The sequence below is a fragment of the Lutra lutra genome, chromosome 3, assembly GCF_902655055.1.
Source record: "Lutra lutra chromosome 3, mLutLut1.2, whole genome shotgun sequence".
In the NCBI taxonomy this organism is placed as follows: domain Eukaryota; kingdom Metazoa; phylum Chordata; class Mammalia; order Carnivora; family Mustelidae; genus Lutra; species Lutra lutra.
Window position 1 is genome coordinate 96,335,260 of NC_062280.1, and position 13,148 is coordinate 96,348,407.

A 13,148-nucleotide genomic window follows, 5' to 3' on the forward strand; every position below is an offset into this window, starting at 1 on the left:
TCTCCCTCTCAAAAAAAGTTCTCATCACACACACAAAACTGATAACTACACGAGGTGATAGATGTTACCTAGATATTGTGGTGATCATTTTGCAATACGTACAAATATCAAATCATTATGTTGTACACCTGAAACTAATCTAATGTTGCATGTCAATTATATATCAATTAAAAAAACAATGATGAATCTCAGACCTGTACCCCTGAAACAAAAATACATATATGTTAAAAAATAACAACAACAACAAAACCCAAACCACTTCAGTTTACCAGGAATCCTATTGCAGGAGTGAAATATTCAGAGAACTGAAATAAACTAGAAGATGGTGGTTTTTGGTCTCCATCCCCCATGTATGACTAAGTAATAAATTCTTGCTGCAGTGCTGGCCCTGTGTATCCTCTCCTTTGACTCTCTCCAGTCAAAAATAATAAAAATTCAACTGGTCTTGGCAGTGAGGCACTTTCATAGTGCTCATTCTTACTTCCTCTGTGCATGGCTCCTTAATCTGACATGGTTCAAAGGCAGCTCCAATTTCTCCCAGGAGTAAAGTATTCAACATCAGGATGTACCAGCTCATGAGGAGGCCTGGGATTCCCTGAGACCAAGTGGGGCTTCGCAAAAGTTTTGGAGTGAGTGAGCATCTGTGCCAGAGTCTGGGAACACCTGCTGCTCTTAAGTCACAAAGTCAGCCTTTAGTCTGGGCTGGAAGCAAACCAGGCTCCAGGCAAGTTGCAGATGGCAGACACCCCTACTTTTTGGGTGTCACAAGCAGTCTGACTGTGCTCGGCTAGCAAATGGAAAAAGCTTTCTATAAAGCAGTTGAGTAAACTGGACAATGGGGTGCTTAATATATCAGCTAAAATCACGGCTTCTTTATCCAAACAAAGAAATGTTCTATTTTCAGTTGTCTGACCGTAAGTATATTCATACTCAAAACTGTCTTTGATTGGTATTAACCTTATCATAGAACAAAATGACAGGAATCACTCCCACCAATAAAGTGATGCTTTGTAGAACTTTTGAAAAATGAATGGGTTTACTGTCTACCATGTTTTATAAATTTAAAATTGAAATCTCCAAGATTGGTTAAGTCTTCAATACTGATACTCATTTAAAAAGGTGTTTTTGGGGCGCCTGGGTAGCTCAGTGTGTTAAGCCTCTGCCTTCGGCTCAGGTCGTGGTCTCAGGGTCCTGGGATCAAGCCCCGAGTCGGGCTCTCTGCTCTCTGCCCAGCTCTGCTTCCCCCTCTCTCTGCCTGCCTCTCTGCCTACTTGTGATAGCTCTCTGTCAAATAAGTAAATAAAATCTTAAAAAAAAATGTGTTTTTAATTTACAAAAGACAAAGTGGGTCTATATTTGTAAACATTTATTCTCTTGAACTGAAAAAGGCTTGCATCAGCACACATTGTACAGCCTTGCAAATTACACAGAAATTGAAAAAAAGGTTCCTTGTTCATAAGTGCAATGAATCTTTGATGTCCAGTGATCCGCTGCAAACAATGAAAACAAATCTTAAACCACTTAAGTTTCCAGCACTCATCAAATGCATTTCCTTAGGTGACAAAAAAATCCACAAGGAGGGGAATGCAAATAAGTGGCATTTAGTTATCAGAGGGACACTTAAAAAAAAAAAAAAGTGGAAGTATTTTCCTGCCTAAAATGATTCCTATTCCCCTTTGAATCTAAGTGGTTTGATTAAGAAGTGTTACGAACATAATTCACTTTACACTCAATGTTCATACTACCTAAATGAATAAGGAAAGGACCCTACGAGGGAGCTCCGTATTTTCTGAAAATTTTTTCTGTGTTTAGAGATATAGGGGAAGAGTAATCTTCTATTTGTGGGCTCTCCTTAGGCACCCTCCAGCCCCCCAAAAAAGACAGTACATGGTTTTGACTTGGTTATTCCACTCCTGCATTCTTTTCCCCCCAAATTCTATGTTGGGTCACACTGTGCTGGCTGCAAAAAAGAAATACAGGTTGCAACTGGTTGTAATCATTTTGAAGAATAATTTGCTGTACAATAGAGCTTTGGATCTGATACAAGAATTCAGAAATATAAAACAAAATAACTATAAAAGTTAGGAGGCATTTGAACAGCATTTCCTCAGAAAAAGCTGCTAACTCTGTATCATTCTGATGTGGATTCCTACAGTCATTTGGGGTAAAATGTGTAATTCTCCCCCTTTGCTGGATCACTGGCCTGTCTTCAAAAGCTATAACACCATGACCACACGTCCTAGGAGTCTCTATCATGTTAACAGAAGCTCCAAATACCAAGCCAATTAAAGATGGGTGAGGACAGGGGTATCATAAAGGCCAAGGGTCCAAGGTGGCTCTGTTACTGAGAACTTGCCCTTTCCAGAATGTGAAAGTCATAGTGCTTCTTGCTCGTTCTCAGCTTAAACTTGTTAACCGAGTTAATTTGTTTCTTCAATGCATTCTGTGCAGCTGAAATGGAGGGGAATGTGGCTAAGACGGTGTATGTGGAGGCCAAGTCACTGGGTTTAGAGCGTTCAGGGTTGACAGTGTTGTCCCCGCTGCCACAGCAGAGGGGGTGACGACGCAGCTGGGGCTGGGATTGAGGGTCCCGGAGCCACCGGATCTTGGCGCCAATTTTAAAGAGTTCCCCAAAAAGCTTCTCAGCTTCCATGCGAGTTATTCCATCTGGTAGTTCAGTAATTTCCAAGACCTTCCCAACTAGAATGGAAAAGGTGTAGAATTAATAATCCCTGTAACTAAGATGGTGAGCAAAAAGTACCAAAGACCCAGATATCACATAAGAAATGAATGAGATTTTGTGAAACCCTTCAAACGCCGCAAAACTATAATTACAGCCATCTTTTAAATCACTCCTACTTAGCCCTAAGTCAGGGGGTGTAGAGCTAATAGTATTAAATTACCCATCTCAGTCCTGGCTGATAGCTGTACATAGAAAACACAGCATTGTATAGTGGATTTTCTAAGTTAGGTGTGTGTTCTTGGGCTGTTTCCTGAACAAAACAGCCCTTGCCGTAACCCCCAAAGCTGCTTAGTGCCCTCTGAAAGCCCTCTGCCACAGAAAGGCAGTTATCCGTCCATCAAGACTGTCTCTGCGTGGGTGGAAGGACTACTTCCTTTCTCCAAAGACACAGAGGCAAAGAGTGTCATTCTACCTGTTCCTTTCACACATAACTTTTCCTTTTGGTCCCTTCATCCTTCCTAAATCCTCCTGCACCTAACTGCACTCTGAAATATGAAATAAGACAATTAAAAGAATGTATTTTAAGAGCCCTACATAACAGACAGCACCATTTCCTGTAACATATAGGGCAGGACTTTAGGAAGCAGAAAGCCCCTTTCTGTTTAAAGACTGTTGAACTGGTCAACAGTTTGTAGAACCACATCCAGTTGCCTTTCAGGGACATACCTGCTTCTCCGGCACCAAGGTCAGTGGATGCAGCTTTTTTAGCTTGTTTCCTTCCTCGGTTTCCATGCCTGTTGCCAGACTGACCCTGAAAACCCACAATCAGATGAGAAATAAAATTCATAGTGCTGAAAAATATAACTGTATGTTTAAACACTTAACACCTAAACATACTCAGTCTGGATTTTGTACTTCAGCAGAAAAAATCCAAACACAGGCCCTTGTGGCAATGGCATTTCTGTCCCTCACTATGACCAGTCACTTGTCTTTCTAAGCAAGGGTGCCCTGACGCCCCAGCCACCGTCCACCGCCCTTTTTGGAGTGCACAAGTGCGTGACTGCTCATGCAAACAGCACACCACGTTCTCCCTTGTCTGCTCTCAGCCGGGCCAGACCCAGATTCAATGCAGCCAGACGACACTGATAACTCAGCTGGCTGAGGCACACGGGTCTCCCTTGTGCACTGCCAACAGGTGGGCCCAGGGCCACCTACACTCTCCACCACCCAAGTATGCTGTTCTGCCAACCAAGCCTAGGTCGTCAGACAGCTAGCTTTCACACCTGTTGGGCTGGAATGTGTCCGTGCAGAACAGCAGGAGGGTTGTACTGCAGAGGCTGGCCAAGTAACGGATATCTAGCATCTCCTGAAAGTCAATAACAAAACATTTCTACGTTGTTCTCTGCTCAGTTATAAAAGTACATCCCCAAGTTTTCTAAATTGTCCAAAATAGTACAGATTACTAGGGCTAACACATTTGGTAGAATAAAAAAAGTGTAGGTACTGACATATTTTTAAAAAGGATGAAAAGTGGGCGCCTGGGTAGCTCAGCGGGTTAAGCCTCTGCCTTCCGCTCAGGTCATGATCCCAGAGTCCTGGGATCGAGTCCCGCATCGGGCTCCCGGCTCTGTGGGGAGTCTGCTTCTCCTTCTGACCTTCTCCTCGCTCATGCTCTCTCTCACTGCCTCTCTCTCAAATAAATAAATAAAATCTTTAAAAAAAAATTAAAAAGACATTTTTTTTTCAGTAATCTCTATACCCAATGTGGGGCTCAAACCCACAACCCCGACATCAAGAGTTGCATGTTCTACTGAATGAGCCAGCTCCTTCCCAAGGTAGCTATTAATTACTACAAATATATGCACTTATACATTTATATACACTCATTACAAACACTTCTTGTAAAGTTCATTTATTTTGGGGTGGGTGGCTCAGGTGGTTAAACATAGGACTCTTGATTTCAGCTCAGGTTTTGATCTCAGGGTTGTAATATCAAGCCCTGTGTTGGGCTCTACACTATAATGTGGAGCCTGCTTAAGATTCTCTTTCCCTCAAGAGAGGAAAAAATAAAACAAGACGAAATGAAAGAGGGAGACTAACCATAAGACATTCTTAATCACAGGAAAGAAACTGAGGGTTGTTGGGGGGCGTAGTGGAGGGATGGGATAACTGGGTGACAGACATTAAGGAGGGCATGTGATGTAATGAGCACTGGGTATTATATAAGACTGACAAATCACAGGCCTGTACCTCTGAAACCAGTAATATATTATATGTTAATTAATTGAATTTAAATAAAAAAGTTAAATAAAACAAAGATAATGCCATTGGAGGGAAAAATTCTTTCTCCCTCTCCCTCTGTCACTCCTCATCACCTCTATCTCCCTCTCAAAAAAAAAAAAAAAAAAAAAAGAAGAGAGAGAGAGAACAAAAGTTCTGAATTTAAAAATAATAATAATAATAATCATCATCATCATCATCTCTAGGGGCACCTGGGTGGCTCAGTGGGTTAAAGCCTCTGCCTTCGGCACAGGTCATGATCCTGGGGTCCTGGGATTGAGCCCCGCATTGGGCTCTCTGCTTGGCAGGGAGCCTGCTTACCCCTCTCTCTCTGCCTGTTTCTTTGCCTACTTGTGATCTGTCAAATAAATAAATAAAATCTTAAAAGAAAAAAAAATCTCTACACCTATTGTGGGGCTTGAACTCATGATTCTGAGATCGAGGTTAAGCTCTTTCAGCTGAGCCAGCCAGGTACCCATTACAAAGATTTTTATAGTCTTAACCAATGGGTATATTTACACTTTAGGTCTTGGGTCTAGTCTTAAACACTCTTTAAAGGGATTAATAAATGCTGATCGTAAAAACCTTGTCCTAGATAATGTTTTCATTTGTTAATATTCTCATTTTAGGGGTACTGGGTGGCTCAGTCGGTTAAGTGTCTGACTCTTGATTTGTTCATGACCTCAGCCAGAGATGGAGGCTTACATCGGGCTCCACGCTCAGCGGGGAGTCTGCTTGAGGATTCTCTCTCCCTCCATACCACCCATGCTCTCCACTCTCACATGTGTACTCTCTCTCTAAAATAAATAAATCTTAAAAAAAAATTTCTCATTTTATTTTAACCGTAAGTTTCCCAATTCACTACATTCTGTATTTGGAAGGGGATTATGCATAGGTGCTAGAAAAGCACTTCAGGGAATCATACATCCCTTCTCCTATAAGCTTCCTAACAGAGAAAAGCAATGTATAGACTCTCTCTACTCTATGGAGCTCTTTTCAGACGGACAGTGTGAAGGTGCTAGGGTAGCTCCCTGGCAGGACACACCCATGACACACTTGCTCCTTCCCAAGCACTATCTGAAGGACAGATATGCCATGGGGGCTTGATGTTGAGATCAGAGAAGCATGAAGATGCATACAAAACAGTGCAAAAGAGTCAGAATTATGTTTAGACCCATGGAGCAGTATACTTTTGAAATATGGAGTTGAGCTGTAGACAGCAATAATGAAAGACTCCTCCCTATAGGCCATGCTGTGCTCCTCTTGGGGCATTCGTACTAGACCATGTATCCGGTATTTACTATATTGCCATATACTATTTAAATTTATTATTTATAACATGTTCTATTTTTCTAGATTATGTGGCTTTGTAGAAAATTTGGAAACAGAATTACAAAGGAGAAAATAAAAACCTCTCTGGTAATTCCATCACTTTAACATTTTGGCGTGTATTTTTTCAGTCTTTGTTCTACATATGTGTGCTTGCACACATGTACATATGTATATTTTAAAAGTCTTTCTTTTTTTTTTTTTTTAAAGATTTTACTTACTTGAGAAAGAGTGCGTGATCGGGGTGGGGAGGAACAGAGGGAGAGGGAGAAGCATGATCTCCCTGAAATCATGACCTGAGCTAAAGGCAGATGCTTAACCAACTGAGCCACCCAGGTGGCCCTCTAAGTCTTTAAAAAATTGAGACATAATTTATGTAAAATAAAATGCACATCTTTAGTGTTGGGTCTGATGAATTCTAACAATTGTAGAAGTCCATGTAATCACAACCCCAACAAGACAATGAATGTTTCCATGCCCTGAAAAAAAGTTCCCTCAAGCTCCTTACCAGTCAATTCCATATTCCATCCACATCACTATCTGATTTCTAACATCATAGCTTAGTTTGCCTATTACTGGATTTCATTTAATTAGAATTGCATATTAGATCTTCTTTTTGTGTCTGACTTGTTTTTTGCTTAACATGACTCTGCACTTCACCGATGTTGCTGCAGGTGTTCTTTGTTCATTCAAACTGTTGATCAGTATTTCATTTTAAGGACGCCTTACAATCTGTTTAACAGTCTTTGGTTGGTGGACATGGGGTCGTGTCCAGTTTGGGCAATTATAATAAGGTTTTTATATATGTTGTACAAATGTGCATAGACATATTTTCATTTTTCTTAGGTAAATACCTAGGAGTGGAATTGCTGCACTGCAAGGTAAGTGATTAACTTTGAAGAAACTCAAATCTTTTTCCAAAGTGGTTTTAAAATTTTACACCTCTACACCAATGTGCAAGAATTTTAGTTGCTCTGTAACTTCACCTACATTCAGTTGTGTTAATCTTTTTGATTACAGCCATTCTAGTGGGGGTGAAGTGATATTTCATTCAGATTTTAATATTCCTTTCCCTAATCAACAATGAATGATGTTGAGCACCTGTTCAAAGGCTTACTGGGCATTTATAGATCTTCTTTTTTGAAATGCCCAGATAACTTTTATTTTTAATTAAAAAGAAAATTTAAATTAAGTAATCTCTATGCCCCACATGGGGCTCAAACTCATGACCCTAAGATCAAGAGTCACATGCTCTACAGTCTAAGCCAGCCAAGTGCTGCTTTTTTACATTGAAGTATAGTTGACACACAATGTTACATTAGTTTCAGGTATACAACATAGTGACTCTACAACTTATATGCTATGCTATGCTCACCACAAGTACAGCTACCATCTGTCACCATACAATGCCATTATAATACTATTGAGTATATTCTCGTATGCTGGACTCCCCATCCCTTTGACTTATTCATTCCATAAATGCAAGTTCGTATGTTCCAACTCCTCTTTATGTATCCTGTTTTTTAAAATCACTCACTGTACTGTGAATATTTCTTCTAACAATTCTTTAAAACATGATTTGTGGATAACTGTATAGTATTCCTTATACAGATATACCAAATCTAATCCTTACTGATGGACATTTAAGTTGTTTTGCATTTTTCTGCTACAGACCAAACTCTTCTGTGGATAGATCATTGCGTGCATTATCGTTAGGATAAATTCCAGAAATTAAAATTAGTGTTTTCCATATTATTTTAGAATCATCCATTTGCTGTTCCTCCAACTAGACTGAGGTCAGGTAAGGACTTCTCCTTATTCATCTCTGTATATCAGGGGCACAATGAGGACACAATAACTGTTGAATACGCTTTTGAATAACCTTGTAATATATACTACTCTGACACAGAAATTAGAAAAAAAACACAAATTTATAGCATTGCATATTACTACTATAGAGAAATGGAGTCTAAGGATAGTAGCTATGGTCATTTGAACTCTATTACATAAGTAATATTGAATGGAAGCAGTTACTAAGATAGCAATTATTAATTAGTGATGAAACATTAAGGTTAGGAGAGTATATGGTAATAAACGCATATGCCTGGGTGGAGGTGAAAATGCAGTCCTGGGGACAAGTGAAAGTAGTACCAAGGGAAATCACAAAGTGATTGGGAAGGGAAGTCTTTATCTTTGATTTAAAAAAAAATTTAACTTCAGTGTAGTTAACATACAGTGTTGTAAGAGTTTCAGGTGTACAATACAGTGATTCAACAGTTCCACTCAACACCCAGGGGAGGGGATACCCTCCAATCCTCTGAGGCTGTGACTAGTTTCGTGCACTTACCTTGCCCTGGAACAAAAGGTCTAGAAAACTGAGGTATGATGGAAAGGGGTGGTCCAGAGGGACGGACAGTTTTCAGGGTGGTCAGCTGAGCTGGTGCTGGCGACTGAGCTGGTGAAATAATGGGACTACTGAGTTGAGGACTGTGCTGTAATCACAACAAAAAAACAGGTTAGCATTTTAGTCATGTTCTTTGCAGATTAACTTTTGAACAAATTTCTTATTTTTTTCGGATTACAAATATGTATTTATCATTAAAAAAATGTAAACACAGAAATTTATAATTTTCAGCTCCCAAAGATAAACACTGGAACAGACTGTTTCTAAGCATATGCAGCCACACATCTACGTTTTACAAAAATGGAAGTAGACTGACCATACATCCAACTTTTGAATCTTGCTGAATTTGTACCTGGACATTAATATTGTAGATACTTTTCTATGACAAAACAATATACATTTATCTTATTTTTTTGGTCATGTTAACAGTTTAATATAGTTTGTTTTTAAACAATTCATCCCTAAAGAAATTGCCAAAAATAGTACAAAGAACTCAGATTTCCCAAATGTGATTTTCCTATATTTTTATGTCTCTCTGCATATTTTAAAATCTTTATCTCTCTCTCTGTATACACTGTTATTTTTTTTCCAAAATATTTGAGAATGAGTTGGTTACAATACCCCGTCCCAAAATAACTTAGTGTCTTTTTCCTAAAAACAAGGACATTTTCTATATAATTAACCAGCATAGGCTGATCAAAATCTATATAAAAGTGATTCTACTCTCTATGTAATAGAGTGTTTGAGAACACTTTGAAATAAAGATGTTTCTAAGAAAAGTCCTTGAAGAAAAACAATTATCAAAATCAGGCAATTAACAAGACAGCAATATTATGTAATCTATAGAGTTTATTCAAATTTCACCAATTGTCCCACTAACATACTTTACAACAAAAAGAAAAAAAATTTCCGCTTCTAGTCCAGAATCAAACGGTGCATTTAGTTGTCACGTCTCTTTCATCTTTTTTCTTTTTAAAGTAGCATGGGGCTTGAACTCACAATCCAGAGATCAAGACCTGAGCTCAAATCAAGAGTTCGATGCTTAACTGACTGAATCACTCAGGTCTTCTTTTTCTTTTAAATTGGTAACAGAGACTTAGTCTTTTTTCTCTCTTAACTTTGACTTTTTTGAAGGTCATTTTGAAGATGAGTTATTTTGCAGAATGTCCCTTTGGTTTGCTGGCTGCTTCCTCATGCCCAAATTGACAAAGTACATTTGAGTGAGGACTACTAGAGAAGGGATATGTGTGCTTCTCAATGCATCACGAGAGGGAACTTGACATCCATGTGTCAACACAGTCCTGGTGACATTTACTTCCATCATTTGGTTAAGGTGGTGTCTGCAAGGTTTCTTTGTTGTTAACTATTTTTTCTTTTCTCATTATAAGTGTCTTAGTGGGAGATCATATTACCTGTAAACAGAGAATATTACTTCTTCCTTTCCAACTTGGATGCCTTTTATTTCTTTTTCTTGCCTAACTGCTCTAGGTAGAACTGCCAGTTACAATGCTGGCTGATGTGTACCTTTTAAAATCTACTGAGATTTAACTTGTGGCCTAACATACAGATGGTCTATCCAAGAAAATGTCCCAGGTACACAGGAAGGATGTACGTGCTGTTCTTGTCAGGGAGAGTGTTCTCTATACCTCTGCTGCATCTATTTGGTTTGTTGTGTTTAAGCAATCCATTTCCTTAACTCTTGCCTCGTTGTTGTATCTCTTATTGAGAGTAGGGCATTAAAGTTTCCAACTGTTACATGACGGTTTGTTCTTATAACTATTACACCTTCTTGCTGTATTGAACTTTTGTATCTTTTTTTTTTTTAAGATTTTTAATTTTTTATTTGACAGAGATCACAAGTAGGTAGAGAGGCAGGCAGTGAGTGAGGGGGAAGCAGGGTCCCCGCTGAGCAGAGAGCCTGATGCGGGGCTCGATCCCAGGACCTAGGATCATGACCTGAGCTGAAGGCAGAGACTTTAACCCACTAAGCCATCCAGGTGCCCCCGAACTTTTCTATCTTGAAAATTTTTTGGATCTAGAGTCTTACTTTGTTTGATATTAGCAATAACAACCCCTATTCTCTTTCGGTTACTATTTTCGTGAATTATCTTTTTGCATCCCTTCATTTGTAATTCATTTGTGTCTTTGGACCTAAAGTGAGTTTCATAGATAGCATATAATTAGATCAGGTGTTTTTAATCCATTCTGCCAATCTCTGTCTTTACAGTTAAAATAACCACTGATAAAGAGGGACTTAGCTTTGTCACTTCACTGTTTTCTATATGCCTTTTAACTTCCTCCCCACCCTTCACTTCCTGCATTAGTCTTTTGTGTTTACTCCATTTTTTGTAGTAAGATATTTAAATTCCTTTCTCATTTCCTTTTGTATATGTTCCCATGGTTTTTTTTTTGAGGTGGGGGATGGTTTGGCTTGGATATTACACCTAACATCCTAAAGTTTTAACACCCTAATTTGAATTTATACCAGCCTAACTTCAATAACATACAAAAACTCTCCTCCTTTATGGCTTGTCTTTGGTTGCTGATGTCATAAAATTACATCTTTATACACTGTGTGCCCAGGAACATAAACTAATAATTCCTTTAAGGGTATTAGTCTCTTATTAAATTATGTAGAAGGCAGAAAGTACAGTTATGGACCCTTGGTACAATACAACTAACTTTTATAATTGCTCATGTGTTTAACTTAATAATTGAGAAACTTATTTGTACATATAGCTTTGTCTTACTGTCTATTGTTCTACTTCACTCTGCAGGACCCCTTAGAGAATTTCTTGCACAAAGGTCTCGGCTTTTATCTGGGGATTTTAATTTCTATCTCACTCTTGAAGGGCAGTTTTGTCAAATCCAGGATTCTTGGTTAACATTTTTTTCTTTTAACACTTTGAATATACTGGCCTGCTGCCTTTGGCCTCCAGTTTCTGATGAGAAATTGCTGATAATCTTTTCTGAGGATCTTTTCTATGTGTCAAGTTGTTTCTTTCATGCTGCTTTTAGTATTCTGTCTTTATTTTTTGAGACTTATTATATTGTGTTTTAGTGTGGGTATTTTGGGAGTTCTTACTTGGAGTATGTCAAGCTACTTCACGTTTATATTCATGCTATTTATCAAATTTGGTAAGTTTTCAACCATTATTTCTGCAAATATTTTCTCCTTTTGGGACAACCGCCAATGTGTTGGGTCATTTTGATAGTGTCCTACAGGTCCCTTGGGCTCTGTTCAATTTTATTCATTCTTTTTTCTGTCTGTTCCTCAGACTTGGTTCATTTCCACTGTCCTGTCTTCAAGTTCTCTGATTCTCTCTCTTCAGCCTGCTTGCATCTGCTGCTGAATTCCTCCAGTGAACTTTTCATTGCAGTTATTATATTTTTAGCTCCAGAATTTCATTCTGGCCTCTTTTTAGGTTTTCTATCACTTTATTGATATTTCCATTTTGTTCATACATTATTTTCTTATCTTTCCCTGTATCATCCTGTAGTTCTTTGAGCAGTCTGAAGGTAGTAATTTTAAGGTCTTTGTCCAGGAGATCTGTCATCAGATCTTTTTCAGGGACAATTTTATGTTGACTTATTTTTTCTTCCCTTGAATGGGCCATCCTGTCCCGTTTCTTTTTTTTTTTTTTGACAGAGAGAGTGAGCACAGGCAGACAGAGTGGCAGGCAGAGGCAGAGGGAGAAGCAGGCTCCTTGCCGAGCAAGGAGCCCAATGTGGGACTCGATCCCAGGACACTGGGATCATGACCTGAGCCGAAGGCAGCCGCTTAACCAACTGAGCCTCTTAGGCGTCCCTCCTGTCCTGTTTCTTTGCATGCCTTGACTCTCTGTTGAAAACTGGACATTTGGATCTAACCATGTGGTAAGTGGAAATCAGATTCTCCCCGCTTCCCAGGGTTTGTTCTTTATTGTTGCTGTTATGGTTTTGTTTATTGACTGTTGCAGGCTGTCTCTGTGCCAAAGACTGGCCTGAGGTATAACCTTGAGGTCTTTTCAGGGTTTGGTCTATGCCTTTTCCTGGGCAAGTGCCCTATATATTGATCTGCTTTTGAATGTCCCAGCCCTTACTGTGTGGCTCCCAAAATGGACTCAAAGAGAACAATAAAGGGAGGGAAAACAGGACTCTGGTCCTTTAAGTCCCCTAGAAGTGTCAGGGGAGAGATGTGCAACAATGTGGGCAGGTGCAACAACAATGGCATTGCCCCTTTGTCTACAGCTCTGTGATCAGAAGCTGAGACCCATCGTGAGAACACAAAGCCTTTGTATTTGGAGGACAGGGTCCTTTTTTGCCCACCCTGGCTTTTGTAGGCTGCTCTAGTAACAATGTGCACAGTTGCCTGTCATGGGGTGAAGGTAAGGATAGGCACCTATTACTGGGCTAAAAGCCGAATTTGACTGAATTTAATTACAATTTATTACCCAAGCTTTTCCCTGGCAG

The 13,148-nt window shown here is 39.3% G+C and overlaps 1 protein-coding gene across 1 annotated transcript in view; it reads right to left on the reverse strand.

The window, feature by feature from the left end:
* Nucleotides 1–1,349: 1,349 nt before the first annotated feature.
* R3HDM1 (R3H domain containing 1) overlaps nt 1,350–13,148 on the reverse strand; it is a 206,095-nt gene continuing 194,296 nt past the window's right edge. Inside the window, 4 exon segments of the mRNA XM_047722506.1 lie at nt 1,350–2,700; nt 3,410–3,494; nt 3,967–4,049; nt 8,640–8,784. Coding sequence (XP_047578462.1) covers nt 2,342–2,700; nt 3,410–3,494; nt 3,967–4,049; nt 8,640–8,784 — 672 coding nt within the window. The 3' untranslated portion in view covers nt 1,350–2,341.